Source organism: Acanthochromis polyacanthus, chromosome 5, assembly GCF_021347895.1.
Source record: "Acanthochromis polyacanthus isolate Apoly-LR-REF ecotype Palm Island chromosome 5, KAUST_Apoly_ChrSc, whole genome shotgun sequence".
In the NCBI taxonomy this organism is placed as follows: Eukaryota; Metazoa; Chordata; class Actinopteri; family Pomacentridae; genus Acanthochromis; species Acanthochromis polyacanthus.
The window spans coordinates 18,894,358-18,911,857 of NC_067117.1; the positions used below are offsets into that span (position 1 = coordinate 18,894,358).

Genomic DNA, 17,500 nt, shown 5'->3' on the forward strand with positions numbered 1-17,500 from the left:
AGTAAAGAGGACAAAGAAGATGAGGAGAAGGCGAGGAAATTCACAGAGTGAGAGTGTAGCATCAAATCTGGACAAAATGAAGCAAAGGAGGCTCATAATGGACTCCATCCAGCAGAGGAGGCATACATAGTGTATGGACAAAATTTGTGCATGTGTGTGGGTGTGTGGTGATACACAGATTTGCACAACTTCAGAGTGTCTGTAATATTTCATGTGGTATGAAGTATTGAAGCTGAGTATGAAATATTTCAATACTGGTGCCAGTACAGAGCGCGAGTTTCTGAACAAATACCATCGCTCCATGGGTTTTCAATATCTTAAGTTAGAGAATATTAAAATGTTTTTCTGCAGAGCAATGAGAATATTATGATTTAAATCAGTGAATATGTGATCAAAGAAAAAATGAACAACAAACAAAGTTTATACGAGAATTTAAAGTCTGATTTCAGTGTTTTCTGTGCTGCGGATACGTTTTATGTGATGTTCAAAATGTACTGAGGTTCGACACCTGGCTTTAATGAAGTAAGTGTTATGATTCCTGACAGTGGAGGGATGAAATGATGACAGAAAAGCCTTCTATCAAGGTCACCGCTGCCACTTTTTCCAAGTGCAATGACATCAAGAATCACACACACAAACACACACGTATATAGTGGTTGTTGTTAAAGACAAAATTGAACTCAAACACAAATACTAAGCAATCAGGCAGTATATAATCTACACTTACAACTTGCCCTGTTTTCTTTCTTGTACACACTCACACACACTTATATTTTCTCGCCATTTTGCCTCTTCTCAGAAGTAGCCCGCCCTCTATCTAAAGTGTGTTTTGCCAAAGGCAGAGTGCATTTCCATATATTTCCATTCGATATGAGGAGGCTCTCCATCCAGGGTTATGTTTTTCTCTCATGCTTCCTGCCTCTCCCCATCCTCCTTCTTTCCCTCGGCTCATCTCGCTGCTCTGCTCATTCCCTCATTCCCAGCGCCTGCTCTACACACTGCTTACTTGCTTGCTTGAGGGGTCCTGGGAAGAGGTGACACAAACAATTACTGACCAAGTACCAGCGAGAGAAACACTTGCCTTTGTATGTGTGCATGTTTGTGCATGTGCATCCATGCACGGCTGCAGACAAATGCGTGAGAGATGAATGTCAGTGCGAGTGAGGAGTTGTAAATAATAGAGGTACAGATGGGAATACTTGATCTCAATTATTCCCTTTACGTCTGTGTCTTTTTCTCCTGTCTCCAGCTCACCTTTAATGCAAAACTACTGAGCCCTCTGTGAACATCCATGTGCCTCCTCACAGGCTCTCCTTCTCTCTCCTTTCCACCTCATTCTTTCTGTTTCTGACACATGCATGCTCATTCCTCTCACCTCTTGGTATATTCCTGCTGAATAATCAATTTTGAGCTGGCTGATGTGACTCGAACACACACACACACTCACACACATGCACAGACGCTGCCTTGAGACTGGATCGATACCCCTCTCTGTTCTGCTGAAGGAGGCATTGACATCATTCCTGGCCTCGGGCCAAACACACTCTTATCCTTCAGAAAGAGAGAGAGGGAGACAGAGAGAGGAAGGGAGACAGGGACAGGAGCAGGGAGGGAGGAAAAGAAAGAGGGGCACCACTCGCTCTCAGGTCACAAATTGGCCTGTAGCTTCAGCTCCTGTGTGTTTGTGTGTTCATTTGTGTTACACATATGTTTCTCCTCAAAGTGAAGAAGAGTAAGTTAAAGACAAGATTGGCAGTGAAACCATACTCGGCGGCAAACAAGATCATCGACTTGTTTTTCCACTGCAGCCTCTCACCTCTACTCCCTGGACTTTCAGCTTCATATGATCCTCTCGGGTGGTCTTCCCGTCTTTCCTTTTCTTCCAGCAGTAGCCATCTTTCCTGTACTTCACCTTTTTGCGGTTGTAGAGGATCATAGAGCCATTTTGAGGCCTGACAGAGAACAAGACAGAGACGTAGTGAGACACACAGGCGCGCAACTTGATGCTGCATTATGTTGATTACGCAGAGTAAATGTGGCGATGTGTTTGAAACTCCATGGAAACTGACCAAAAAATGATGTTCACGCTGTAATTTCAAACTGTGGATAGTATCAAAATTCTCCTGCATTGCTCAGCTCAAACCGGCAAAAAACATGTTCTTGGTTTACACGATGACGTCAGTGTTACTCTCCCACAGTCGCGCTAGCCGGTCCCTTCCCATACATAGATGCACGCTCCTACATGTTAATATTTTAGCAGGGTGATTTATTGGCACAGCAGGAACATTGGCCTCTAAAGTCCTATTTCAAATACACCTGGTGTATTTGAAAACACACAGCCACGCGCCGGCAGCCACACATGTACAAAGGCAGGGATGCTATAGTGATATCAGATATGGCAGGACCTACTGCCGTGTGTTCTTCGGGCTCAATGTCAAACCTGCTGCTCGGCAATCAATCATTACACTTTAAAACGTTAAGGACAGGTGTGTGTGTGTGTGTGTGTGTGTGTGTGTGTGTGTGTGTGTGTGTGTGTGTGTGTGTGTGTGCGTGCAACTTTGTGAGTGTGTAGGAGGAGGAAAAAATGCTTCTCTGCCTTATCTCATGACAACAGAAAGAGAACAGACCCGTTAACAATCAATAAACTAACATATACTCACAAATGCTCTCTCTCACATAGTCATGTGCAGGCACGAACACACAGGCCTGTCCTCCTGCTCTACTCTTTATCATAGTATCTCTTCATTTTCTCTTTACTGCTTCTCCAGTCCCTTCATTCTCTTTTCCACTTATTCTCATCTACTCATCTCGTCTGCTCCCTCTACTACTACCCTAACCTGTCTTTCTACTCGTACTCTCCTCTATTCTCCTCTACTCTCCGATTTTGATGTAGACACATCTATATGGACTGAGATGATTGCAATTTACTCAGAACACTGTGTGTAGTGAAATTGAATTTACTTTGAGCTGATTTTCTTTGACACCTTAAATCTGTTCTGTTTTGGGGTGAGCCTGCCAGTTTCTTAGTGGAGTGGAGACCCCCACCCTCCGATCAAAGCCGAGTTTAGTCTCTGTCTTGAGCAGCGTGAGTCATCTTAGAGCTGCTGATTCTAATTATGTTATGGAGAAGATGGATGAGATCAGATGTGTGCTTGTGTGTGTGTGTGTGTGTGTGTGTGTGTGTGTGTGTGTGTGTGTGGGTGGCGAATGCGTGCGTGTTCATATGTATATGTGCGTGCGCGGAGCTACGTGCTCACGGACGGTGCCCATGTTCCTCGTAAACCCTCTGATTCAAGCAGACATAAATGCTATTGATTGTAACTGGGCTGTGATGTGTGGGATATAAAAAGCTTTTCCACCGTTCCACAGTGTAGCAGAGCAAAAACAGAGAAGGCAAGGGGAGGAGAGTGGGAAAAAAAAAAAGAAAGACGGCAAGATGAAGAGACAGAGTGGGTGAGTGAGTGAGTGAGTCCGGTAAGGGAGGAGAGAAGGAGGAGTAAGCGAGAGGAGCGGGAGAGAGGAGGTAACAGTCATTACTTCAAACTGATGAGGTATTTCAGTCTGGGGAGAAATGAAGGTCATTGATTGTTATCTTAATATTGGCCCCCCGCAAGTGTGCAAACTCACATGTGGACCTGAACACACACACACACACGCACACTCACGCACAAAACAACACATGCACATAAATGTCACTGGCTCCGTTAGCTGAGCTCCTTTCCATCTGATGGGATTAGGTGTAATCTGTTCTAATCGTGCCTCGTGTCATGTGTAAATGGGATTATATCTAACTGCTGCTCAATAACACCAATATGACTGCTGCTTGCTGTTGCTGCTGGGAGGCTGAGGCTATACGGCAGCACAACCAATCAATGAGAAATCCATCCACAACATAAACTGCACTACTGGCCTCCGGCTGCTCCTGAGAAGAGTCCTTCAGCTCACACAATAGGAGCGCACAGGCATCACCTGGGGCTTTCAGCGGTGTCAGTAATCAGAAATGGGGGCATGAGGTGACCGCTTCACTTACTTAACTTTACTTTTTCTTTCTTCTTTTCCGTCCCTCTTCTTGTCTGTCTCTCATTTTTCATTCTGTCTCTCTTTTTTTATTATACCTACATCTGTATTAACTAAAGTAAATGTCAATAAGGTGATCTATCAATAATTCAAAGTGCCCTTTACTTGGGTCTTTTTTTTTCGCTTCCCCCTCTCCCTGCCTTCTTTCCTGGATATAACCTCTCCTGATTCTAGGAAAAGAGCTACTTATGGCTCATTCGGATCGATGAATATTCAGTTCTGGCATGTGAATCCCTGTTCACACCCCATCTTATATACACATACTCCCCCCTCCCTTTAAACCCCCTGCACCCTCCTATCTCTGAATTATACATCACTTATCCTAATACATTTACATTCATTAATACTCCATTTCCAGCTGACTAGGTGCTTTACAGTCCAACCATGTTCTAGAGCGTTCTCTACATGTAGAGTAGGCCGTTAGCAGGACCCTTTGGAGGCAGTCGACGTACATCACTAATGTTTTAATCAAACGCAGGCACTTAGTCATTGAGATTAAACCAATGTGAGTCACAAGCTGATTGAGCGATGCTGTGTTTGTGCGTGTGTGGAAATCCTTGTCTGCTCTCTCCTCACCTGGTTTTTGGCGATGTCGTCAGCCACTCATCGTGTTTCTCAAAAGTGATGAGATATGCAGCAATCTCCTAGAGAGACAAAGACAAGACAGAAAGGTTATATTAGTGTGTGTGCATCGGTGTGTGTGTGTGTGTGTGTGTGTGTGTGTGTGTGTGTGTGTGTGTGTGTGTGTCACAGTGAGATAAAACATAACAGGTATTTCCAGATGACCTGCCGATGCCCATAGAGAATGTGTCACTATCTGATTGCCACGGTGAGGTCTGGGCGCCTGATTGGTCACAGAGCAGCCAGTCAGGAGACAGATATAGAGGACGGACCCTCAGGGCCAACAACCAATCACACTCACCGACACACCGATGTCTCCCTCCACTGGGGAGGAAAAGCTATCTCCTAAATACACACACACATGCTACATAAACACACACTCACTGACACAGGAGGGGGGGGGGGGTGCAGACCTATACACTAGCTGAGAGAGTGCGCTGATAGGAAAAGTTTTCTTGTAGTTTGCAGTTTGCAGTTTCACAGTTTCCCGTTAGATAAAGCTTGCTCCTAACTTGATTCTTAATTCCTCCGGCTCTCTTTTCATCTCCTCAGCTCTCCACCACTCCACATTACTTCTGTTCTTCTTCCACACTTATATGAATCCAATAAGGAAAAAAGAAAGTTCAAATCATACAGGTGCATTCTACCAAGAGTAAGGAAAAACAAAACGTCCACATACACACAGACAGAGACACACAGAAGACACAGCCAAAAGAAACTATTGTTTATATCTAGTGTTTTTTAGTCGCTCACGCTACACTGCCTTCTCCCCTTTGCTGGGTGAACTCTCTCACCCCTGGCTTCCTCCTTGAAACATCATTCCCTCTCTATCTATCGCTGACTCCCATCTCACCCACTTGTTGTGAAAGACTATGAAATGTAAATTGTCCTCTTAAGGCAATCAGCGTTTGAAATGTGGCACAAAGCAGTAGTGAAGAAGACATCAACACTCCAACACTCCTTCATCTGCCCCCTCAGATCAACAGTCTCCTCTCCAGACCTCCTCTCCCTCTTTCCCTCTCTGTCTCTTTCCTGTGTTTGTGTGTGTGTGTGTGTGTGTGTGTGTGTGTGTGTGTGTGTGTGTGTGTGTGTGTGTGTGTGTGCGTGCATGAGTTTAGTTTTTTTTTGTCTCAGTTTGGCGTGAGAGCACTCCAGCTCCACACCGATCAGACAAGATGGAGGGGGGGACAAAGAGGGGAGACGGGAGCAAAGGCAGGGAGAGACGAAAAGAGAGAGCAGCTGGAGGGTGCTGGCACTTAACTGGATTGTTTTTTTAGTATCTTCCATTCGATCCCCACGTCCCAACCCCCCCCCCCCGCTGCCTCGTCCTGCATGTTTATATGTATTTATATATGTATGTGTGTGCAGGAGGGACTGCTATCACACCCTTAATAATTATCACTATCAAGCTGGCCGCTATTAATGTCTGTCTGTCGGAGGCACATAAAATTGCTCAACGGCGTGCACACAGACGAGTTTTTTTAGCCAAAGCCGAGCGCGACAACGCACACACACAAACACACACAAGGAGTGCCTCATTCATTTATGCATCTATTCATTAGCTGTGACAGGCAGCCACCTCTCCTCCTCCCAAACCACTCCGCAGCAAGTCAATATCCTATACGGCCTCCACAGCTCCGGCCAGGCACTCGGGCTCCCCTAGTGACTGTCAGCCAGTGGGAGGCGGGAGGAAAGAGGAGAAGAAGAGAGGAGACGAGGGGCTGGGAGAGACAGAAGGATGGGAGGATTAAGAAGGAGGGAGAGAGACTTGCAATTAAAGGCCTGCCCCATAAGAGCCATTAAAAAGCCAGAAACAGAAGAGTCAGCTGAAACGGCAGCCTGACACACACTCTAAAACACACCCACACACACACACAAACTCACTCCCTCACCAGCACACACGCCCATGTGAAGAGTGACAGAAGTGAGATGGTGAAGGTCGATTCTCAGGAAGTCACAGTTATCGTCTCCGTGGAAAGCGGTGATGGAGCGCTTTGAGCATGCCTGATGACACACTGACCCTTTAGGAATAGTGTGTCTGTGTGTGTGTGCGTGAGTGTGTGTGCGTGTGTGTTCGTTGTGCCAGACACATGGACAGGGACAAGCTCCTTCCTCCTGGGATCTACTCTAGAAACCCAGACGTTCTGCATGTCTGTGTGAGTCTATGTAATAATACATTACCGACGGGCCCAGATGAATGCGTGCGCACACTTTTCCCAACACACACCTATTCCTGTCCGTCTGAGAGAAAGTGAGAAGGAGAGGGAGAGAGTTACTTAAGAAATTTCTAACAAAGCAGTGAGCATAAGTGGGAAGTTAGATTGGAGCGAGCGATGCAGTTGGGGAAATCAGCCTCCCACTCACGCATCACTGAGACCATCTCCCTCCAAGAAACCGGTGGCACGTAGAGAAAAGCAGACAGACACACACACACACATATCTATCTATATATATAATAGATATATATATACACACACACACATACTCACGAGCACATTCAAAAACACTCACAGGCCTCAGGGAGATTTCCACAGGAGGGAGGGTAGGGTTTGGTGGTGGTAGTGGTGGTGGTGGTGGGTCGCCTACACAGCAACAGACTTATCCAGGAGCTTTCCCCAGGGAGATTCCGTTATAGGGTCTGGCCACAGGCTAGTGTGTGTGCGAGCATGTGTATGTGTGTGTATGTGTGCGCACGTTTGAAGTCTAATGATGAGCATCACCCTGACAGAGATCTGGGGAAAACAGAGCTGTCTGTAAACTGGAACTGTCACATCCATTTGAAGTGCCTCGAATGAAGGCTGCCGCTGGTTCTCACCACAGAAATCATCTGGCATTGAACAGTTTATTTTGGCAGTACAGGAGGTAACAAACTGAAGTGTCCTTTTCAGCGACAGAATCCCTATCTGCCTTTCTCCTTGAGCGTGCTAAGTCTTGTATACATATGTGGGGGAAAGAACTGCATTAGCATTACCAGGAGAGGTCTGCTGATGCTGTAATTTGTTCCAGAGCAACTCCACCGCTTCTCTCCTTCCCAGAACAACCCTGTCAGTGTCTGATGTTGATAGACACTCTATCTAAAATTGCCTCCTGTTATTATTTAGCTTTTTTTTTTTTGCAAACTACAAGCTTCTCTATCTCGTATTTTGATCAGGATCACTATCTCAGTCATTTATTCAGCATACACCTCACTGATTATGATCTATTTTCACACATTTCTCTTTCAAAGCCACGTCATATAAATTAGGCATAACAAGGGTGGCTATATGCTAAACCTACTTTGTAATAAAATTTGACTTGAACTGTAATAATCAATAATCCATTAAAATTGAGAGGTGCCTTTGGGTATGTTATTGTCCACAGTTGTTGACAGGCCTGGTCTCTCAGCATCCCTCTGTGTAACATTCAAACAGTGCTGACTGACCTCTAAAATCAGCAATGTCATAGAGCAATAGCTGCTTTTCTCAAGACTACGAACTAAAGATTATGTTGCAAAGAGAAACGTGAACACAGACAAAGTTGTGTTATGCCTTAAGCTGACATGAATGATGTGAAGTCTATTGTAAACCAGGCCAATAATGTCTTGTTTGCACTATGCTCCTCTAACCTGGCTAATTAAAATGTGTAGCTCTCAACGCAGAGCCAGACAATGAGTTATGACAAGGATAATTTTGTTCGGTTCTAGCCACACAATAAAATTTCATCAAGTCTATTGTAAACCAGAGCAATAATGTGTAGTTTGTATTATATTCCCAAACTGCCTCGCTCCCCACTGTGTGTTACTTTCAACAGCCTTTATATTACCTCAACTGGCTAATACAACTGCTTAATGCTGTTTCCATAACAACTGTTGCAAAGCCCCTGATCAGAATTCCTCTCAAGCTTGCCTTGTGTTTATCATATAAACACCTCATCACACACTGAGCAACACACACATGCACGTCCATGGACATAAAAGACTTGTACACACATGCATACAAATGGGCCGCTAATACACCAAGTCGCTTGTGTGGAAAAAAATAAAAAATAAGAACAAAACTTGTCCTGGCTTTTGTCTGTCTACCCGCTTGTTCTCCCGGTGATACATACTGCACAGGTAAACATGCTTTTGTGCGTGTGCATGCATGTGCGCGCGCACACGCACACACACACACACACACACACACACACACACACACACACACACACACACACACACACACACGTATATACACACTGCACACACACATCTAATGCAGGTCTATCATTGGAGGATAAGGTCTGACCTTCAGTAGGAACCCACCCCTGTCACCTGGCTGGGAAAGAGACATGTGCCTTACATTCATCTCTGTCGCACCGCAACTCTCTCTCACACACACACACACACACACACACACACACACACACACACACACACACACACACACACACACACACACACACACACACACACACACACACTCCAACAGGCATGCATGCAAAATATCTCCCATGTCAGAAAATAATGCATGGTAGGATGCACAAGCATGAAAGAGTGTATACACACACACATGTATGTAGCAGATCCAGAGAGGCTTGGTCTCTGAAGAGTCTGCGTGGTGGCTGCTGCCCATGTGAGTGATGGCTTTATAATGAAATAGTCACTCTCCCCTCTCCTTCACTCCCTCTCCTTTTGGTCTGACCTCTTTACTTTCTCCCCCCTTCTTCCCTCCAGCTCAACCCCCCGCTTCTTTTTCTTTTTTCCTTTCTCATTTCCCTCTCATCTCCCTTACGGCAATTTACAGAGGTCCAAATGGTGAAGGTGGCGGCACACACATGCACGCTCGCAGTATGCAAAAGTAGCACAAACTCTTTTTAGCAGGGACCTGAGAGCAAGGAAGAGTCGGCCTCAATCCACCGGAGGAACATCAATCATATTTTTCTAAGACTTCGCCTCTCTTGCTTACCTTACCTGTCCTCTTCCTCCTGCCTTGTATTTGCATTTGAGGAGACGGCCCCCTCTCTCCCAGCAGGGGAGTGAACACATCAAAGACGGCAACAGGTGTGTGGTGTCAAACACAATGCCAAGACCCCCGCTGAGCTCGGGCGTCTTGGATAAAGCCTGTCAGAGTCCTCAAAAAACTCCCACAAAGTTAACCAGGAAAAAGGGCGCACGCGCTCACACATACATATACACAGATGTACAGATGCATTTGAAATTTCAAATGATGAATGTGTGTTTGCTGGTGGGAGGCGGAAGAAGGCAGGGAGAGAGGGCGAGGAGGAGAGAGTCTCAATGACGGAGTCTCCAGTGGTTGTGTTAACCCCTGATGCCTCATCTCACTGTGAGTCATTCTGCCCTCTGAGGCTCATCTCTGCTCTGCTATTGTTGATGTTATTGTTATTGAGGAGGCTTGGTATGCTAAGGAGAGAGAGAGAGACACACACACAGTGAGGGAGAGAGATAGGGAGAGACGCTGAGAGGGGAGTGAAAGAAAGTGTGTGCCACCTCTCATTGGCATAAATACTTGTTTACAACAAGACATAAATTGGCACCCTGTCAGTCAGTCTCTCCATTTCTCTCTCCTCTAACTCCCTTACTCTATTTCCCTCCCTGTCTCTCTCTCTTCCTCTTCTTCTCTCCCTCTGTGCTGCTAAGCGTATTATAACACTCCCTGGTTCAGCCCTCTCTCATTACCATATTCTAATTACATTCGTTAAGGGGAGCATTTGGGAGTTTAATGAATAAATTTGAAAGATGGGTCTCCGTGGCGATCTTTAGGTTTGTCTCCTCCTCAACCAAATAAAGACGGGAGCATATGTGTGTGCATGTGTGTTTGTGTGAGTTTACACACCTGTTCAGTATGTGTGCTCTCAGCAAATATTACTGTAGCTCCATTTCAGAAGAAACAAACAAATCTAGTTAACTCCTGGAGCTCACGTGGAGTCCTCTCTCTCTCGCTCTCTCTCTCTCTCTCTCTCTCTCTCTCAGAAAAATCTATTCAGAATTCTGTTTGTTTCTGCCAAATAAAGATTTCATGTCATTTGTTTGTTGTTCTGGGAAGAAAAAAAACTTGGAGCCACCCATGTTGAAGCCATGCATATTTAACTCTCCTCAAGCCTCAAAAACAAACTGCCAAAGACAAGCATCAATTTACAGATGTACAAATTGTCTGCAATCTCGGGTTTTTCTTTTCCACCGACAACAGACCTGGAGGCTTCACACCGGGAGAGGGGCGGGTGGAGTTAAAACAATCATAAGCAAAAGTAAACATTAAAGGTTATCAAGCCTGCTCCAGTGACTGGCTTCCACCGTTGTGCAGTTTGATCTGCGCCTGCCTCGGATGAAGCCCTGGGCTGTAGACCTGCACTCATTCTTTCAGGGTATTGCGAAATGTGATATACTTTTCGCATGGTTTAATAAAACAGTCCCAAATGTCTTCCCAATTCTGATGATTGCCAGCTTGTGCTTCAAAGATTCAAGGAGTGAATGAGCAAAATTCACCGCTTGCTGAGAAATAACACTTTTTAAACGCTAACCAAATGATGTGCTTTTACTCGGCCAACTGCCAGCGATTACTGACAATTAAACAATACCACAAGCAACGGAATAAAGACGAGGAATCTAATTTAACTCCTTCCCTACAGAATTCATTTTTTACTGCAACTGCACTATTAAAATGATGGTGTTTCTTTTTTTTTCTTTGCCTGAATGTATTATTTTTGTAAATCCAAGAAAGGTTTATTCATTTCTTGTTGAATCGAACAAACACATAACCACAAAACAGCAGTCAGCAGAATTTGGGCAGGGTCTGGAATTTCTTTATTGCTTCTTGTGGTAAATAGTATGGATTTGTTTCATTTTGAATTCAGCCATTGATCTATCCTGAAATTTCTACAGGACTTTCATTTTCCTGAAACCGCTGCATGAAGGACAGGCTGTACTCACCTATGGCTGACAAAGCACATGAACTGTGGGATGCTGTGAGTGATAAAACCCGATTATCGTGTGCATTGCCATGAATAGTTTCTAAGTGTACGGTACGGTTTAGTGTATCAATAGATCTAAAGGGGCTCCTCTTCATGGTATATTTACAGTGATGATGCATTGCACAAGGTAGAGCCCAGTGTCATCACCTTCTCTTCAAGTACTGTGACTAATGCAGTGGGCGCTAAAGAATGTCTGCTATCTTTAACTTATACCTCTATATAATGTAAGAATCATGTATATAAATAAATAAGAGAAGCAGATGAGAAATATAAGCAGCATTTTAAATGTGTAGACTAGATGGCAGGCATATCCATTTGCCCACGGGAGACATTTTGTTTGCTCAAATCTGCCTGTTTTCATCCATTAAATGCATATATTTCTGGCAAAGCTACTTAATAATTGCTAATTTAATGCACTTTTACAGATTGAAAAGGAGACAGACATCAGTCATCGCCTCGCAGGCTGTCCTGGTAACTTTCCACCTCATATGAACTGTAATGGACTGTGACTGCCTAGTTCAACATGCAATGACACCTTAGAGCAGGCGGAGACTGGAGCTGAAAGTCTCGCTGAAAAAGTGATGCTGATGTTGCGCCTTAGACAAAGTTAAGACTTGCAAGCTGGCAAGCTACCTATAAACATACCGCCAGAATATATGTACTGCCAACAAGATGTAATTGTGCAGTTAGGCTTAACACGAGGTAATACCTGCTCTTGGGCGGGGAAACCTTGCTGTTGCCATGTTTTTCCTGTTTGATGGAGTTGTGAGCTAACACCTCCACTGGGTAATAATCTAAGAGTGATTTTACTTAAAGTATTAGAGAGCTATTTCAAAGAAGACTGCAGTATTGTCAGCAACTTTACTGTCAAACACCCGATGGAATAAATGGACACGACTTTCAATCTCTGTCACAAGCTGCTTGTGAGGCAAGTGAGGTGCTTTGCTTTAGGTGTTTATTATGCCCCCACCCATCACTTTATATTGTACACTGAAACAATTAAAATATATGCTCTACCGGTATGCAAATACAGCAACAGTATCCCACATACAGATGCCTCCTTAGAGTACAAGATGATGGATGATATATTACAGCTGAGCTGGTCTTAGACTAATGACACAGCTGCATTACAATACACAACTTGGTGCATAGTTAATGTTGTATATGCAGACAGAGTACACACACGCATACACACAAATGCCACCTTGTTTAATCCCCCAGGAATCAGTGAAATTTGATTACCATGACTTTTACAAACACACTCCATATGAGAGTAGACGTTCCATACATCAGCAAGGGGGAGGAAGCAGAGGGAGGAAGAAGAGGATAGAGACGGGGGAGATGAAGGAGTACATGATGCTGGATCGAACTGCTGCCTGATAGGAGACCGGACTCATGCTGTGGGCCCTGAATGGAATTGCTCAGACATCATAACTCACACTGAAAGTGCAACACGCGCTACAAAATATCTCGCCCTTTATTGCTGTAAATGTGGGAAACCATATATTTACCAGTAAATGCATACACGTCCCAGGATAAATCGTGTCAATGTGTACATTTCCAGGATAATGTTAGCGGAAAATGCTAGTCACAGCACCATGAGATTCACAGTCCTCTCAGTATGTTTTGTTGTGGATATGATGCTGTAGGCAGCCAATTTACCCCTTTGGCTAGGTTCCTGTAATAAACTGATCTGTGAGGAGATCCAACTAAGTAAAATTATGCCATCGTAAAAACAGCCAAAGGTGAAAGTCATGTTTGGTGGGTTTTCAAACATGCTGTAGCATTTGATCTACATTATCGTGTGACTGTTGCATGAGAATAGAGCACAACTTGTTCAGTTTGTAAAGCAGATGATGAGCTGTCGCACTAAAATTATACTATCCTCAGACATTATACTAATGTATAAAAACCTACATATGTCTGCTTCAAAATTAAAGCCTTTAATTGCGATTTGAGCCACTTAACACCCACAAGTACAGGCAGAGTGAAAATTCCGTTGCTGTATTTTTAATGGGATTTTAATGGGATCGGCCATAGTCTTTTGAAAGCACAAGGCCTCACGATTCAAATGGTGTGAATGATTTTCAGATACCAATAGATGGCTATAATAGCTGCAGCAACAGTTCTTTGTAAAAAGAGTACGTGCACAGTAAATCAGTTGCTTCTTAGCTTTTCTGACACCTACGTAAAGTACACGCACTTGTTGAATCACTGCAAACAAAACACTTCCAGTCTTTTAGTCTTTGTAGTAAAAACAAGGTGAATGCTCAGGGGTTAAAGAGTTTACTAAAAGAGAAACTCCATGAGGCCACAAACCTGTTGAGGAACACTGTTCACAGTGTGCAGTAAACACGGCAGGAGAACAACACGACAATATGACTTCACACACTCATTAACAAGGAAACACAGTCAGTAACACATTTATCTCGACAAATGCCTACCAGTGAACGTTAAACATTAGCTAACTCCGTGGTTGTAATTCACATTCACTACTAAATATTCATATTTACCATTCCCCACACACACATCTCCTTTATCAACTAAAACAAGCAATGGACAAATAGGTAATAAGTGATAATAAATTAAAGTGTTCAGAATCCACCATAGCGATTTGACTTTTTTATTGTTATGCTGCATTTTTGCTCTGCACTGAATAACATTGATCTTGCACTGACAATGCAATTTAACAACCACATAATCTTACCAGTTTTAATTAAAAATAAAGCCTGCAAGTGGCCATTAGTGGGTTGAAGCTTATGAGGCTAACACACTCAGATCCCTGCAATATCACATTAACCAAACTGACAATTTGACCTCACAGCAACTTTACAGAGCATAAACAAATGTGGTCTGATTAACTTTGTAGTCCCTTTGCGAATAGGTATGTGAACTTTGATTGCTTAAGTAATAAATATTGTAGTTAGTAAGTTCATTCTTCTTGGATTAGCTTCAAGATATAGGCAGTTAATAATGCTGTGTGTAAAAACTTAGAGAAGCAACTTCGCAAGTATTGTCTCACTGGAGAACATTCCAAACATTTGTCCATACTCTTGTTTCTTTAATTTCAGACATACAAATATTATGTTACACTACAAATAAGAACCCTTAATCATAATTTGTATCTGACTAAATATGCAGTGTGGAAAAATCTGTACAAACTGAATCAACATGGTGTTAGAAACAGCAAATTTGCAGAAAGACACTACCGAAGCAGAAATACCACCAGCGAAATGCACACGAAATTCATGTTGAGGGAGAGAAATTAAATGCTAGGTGGCAATTGAGAAGTTACTGATCCATATGTTGTTTTGGTATAGCACAACTGTCTGCCTGATATATTTTCAGAAAGGCTTGGCTTAGCAGTGCGAGAGATTTTAAATATATCAACCAAACATGTGACATAACGAAAAAGCTGTTGACCAGTTTGAACAGAAGGTAGGTTACAGTTTCACACATATCTATCTTTTATTTTCACACTGTATACACAGCTCCAGCCCACATTTGCTGAGTGGACAACTCCATAATCCTTACACAACAATGAAGCAGTATCAAATGTCTGTAAAAAAAAAAAAACCTCTCAAATGACTCATTTTGAACTCATGCAGTCTCAGATGTCCACAGATATGCTCAGTGCATACTTATGATATGAATTTACAGTAGATTAATGCTAAATAAATGTGTGTCTGGAGACAGAGTGAGCATCAGCAAACACAAAAAAGTGGGTGCTACCTGTGTTTACCGAAGCTGCAATAGTGTAGTTGGTATTGTTTTTACCTTGTGAGTCTTTATTGTAAACAGGAACTACCACAAAGGTGGTTTTGAACATTTTGGCAGGTTGTTTATGCATTTCTATGCCTGTCTGTGGACAGATTTTGTCATCCTGGTAACGTCAGTCCTGAAACTTTACAGGTGTGTAGGTGAGATCAAGATGAAGGTTGAATTTGAAGATCGGTGTGATCTGAGTTCTGAGCGCTCAAGGGTCGTAGCATCAGCTTGGTGACAGCAGTCAGAGCCGGTATGATCCTATCTCAAGATGCTCTCTCATTATTTGTCTGCAGCAGAGCTGCTGGGACTACTTCAATGTGTAGTCATCAGTATTATAATTGAAAGCATACTTTTTAAATTCTTTTCTAATATTTTTACATTCATTGTAAATCGCAAAATGTGTTTCTATCATAATCCTATTTAGCTGCTGCATCATGACAACAGTTGTCTCTGGTCATTAGTCGGCTGTCCTCAGTGCCACAGTTCAAGAAAATGGAGGCTGCAGCAGAACCAGTTCTCAGTTCAATGTTAACATTTCCAAAAACACAGGGCTTTGAAAGAATTGGAGTACTGTAAATTGTCACAAAACAAAAAGGCCAGTTGCACACAGTGCAAAATTTCAGCGGCACAGCAGCAGGAATGTAGAAAACACACAGGTGCTATTCTGACAGATGCATCCCCTAAAAAAAGGCAAAACCACTGTAAGTGTTGACTATTCATTAGTAGTGAGAGCTCCTTAATATCTTTTGTCCTTGCTGCTGAATACTCTCAAAAAGCCATAAAGTTGCCTGCTTTCTGTCTTAGAATTTCCACTGAATAACTGTTTTCAGAAAATCTTTAGGCCAGAATCTGGATTTATTCTACTTTGATTGATGGAGACAATGAGTGTTTGCGTGCATTCAGCTTGCTGGTACAAGCACTCTTCTTCATGTAAAAATCCTTAATTTTAGATTAATTTAGATTAATCGGCAAATCTGTAAAATAGTTAATAGATCATTTAATAGAAAAAAATGGCAGGCATGATCTACACACCATAAAAATATACCTTCAGACTTTGATCAAACAATTGCTTGCGAAGAAGAATTTACAGACATTTTCATATTATTGCTTTATTTTAATATCATTTTATGCATAGTTGGACTTGGCAGAACTATTTACATCAAACCTAAGATTACGTTAGATGGAAACCTACCTTCGTAAGCATGAACAGAGAGAATGAAATATGTATTGACTTCAGAACTCCTGAACTAGGCATATTCCTTACAGGTCCCTAAGCTCCATATATTACTAAGTCAGAAAAAAGAAGACAGTAAAGAAAAAGCTCATCAAAAACAAAAGGGTTTCCAGGACCTGTTGTGCTTGATTTGCAGTGTGATGTTTTCCTTCCAACTCGCTGTTAGTTTGGAATGTAAACATGCAAAATTACCTTGTGGTGCTTTGTAATATCTTTGACTCCTACAGGCCTTGCAAAGCACAAAGTTATCAAAGAGAAATACAGTTATAAAGTTATCGAAACAAAACTCTACACAGACTGTTCAAGTTCTCAAAATAGGACTCCAAGGACCATCTACGTGTGCATGCACATGCACGCACGTACACATTTTAATGCTTTATCTGTCTCCAATGAATTAAATCTAATTTACACAAGACTCAGATATTACAGAGGTTCTACGTGGGGACATCCAAGGATACAAAAAGTATTGTCTCTGCTGCAGAGCGCGGCTTCTTATTACAGCAGACACTGTTGGCCATTCAGTTCTTTTGGTTGGGCTTGGAATCTAACAGGAAGTTAAAACTCAAACACACATGCACACGCATACACATTCACACGCATGCAAGCACACACAAACGAGCTCAGGCACAAACGCAACACCCCCACACTCACAGTCACACATTCCCACTGTTTAATATATTTCTGTGTCTCCAGTTAACAATATTTTGTGTCAAATTATAGTGGGCAAGATAAATAGTGGGTCTGTGCAACATGGAGAAAATAGAACAGGAGGAAAATGTGGGGCTTCCAGTTGGGGAGGGGAAGGAAAGAGGAGAGGAGAGCAGAGACAACACTAACTCCTACCTCAGACACCTG

The 17,500-nt window shown here is 42.9% G+C and overlaps 1 protein-coding gene across 1 annotated transcript in view; it reads right to left on the reverse strand.

Annotated features, from left to right (window-relative positions):
• The window catches only part of LOC110956129 (calmodulin-binding transcription activator 1-like), a 54,748-nt gene that overhangs the window by 22,807 nt on the left and 14,441 nt on the right, over nucleotides 1–17,500 (reverse strand). The window contains 2 exon segments of the mRNA XM_022201439.2: nucleotides 1,817–1,952; nucleotides 4,654–4,721. Coding sequence (XP_022057131.2) covers nucleotides 1,817–1,952; nucleotides 4,654–4,721 — 204 coding nt within the window.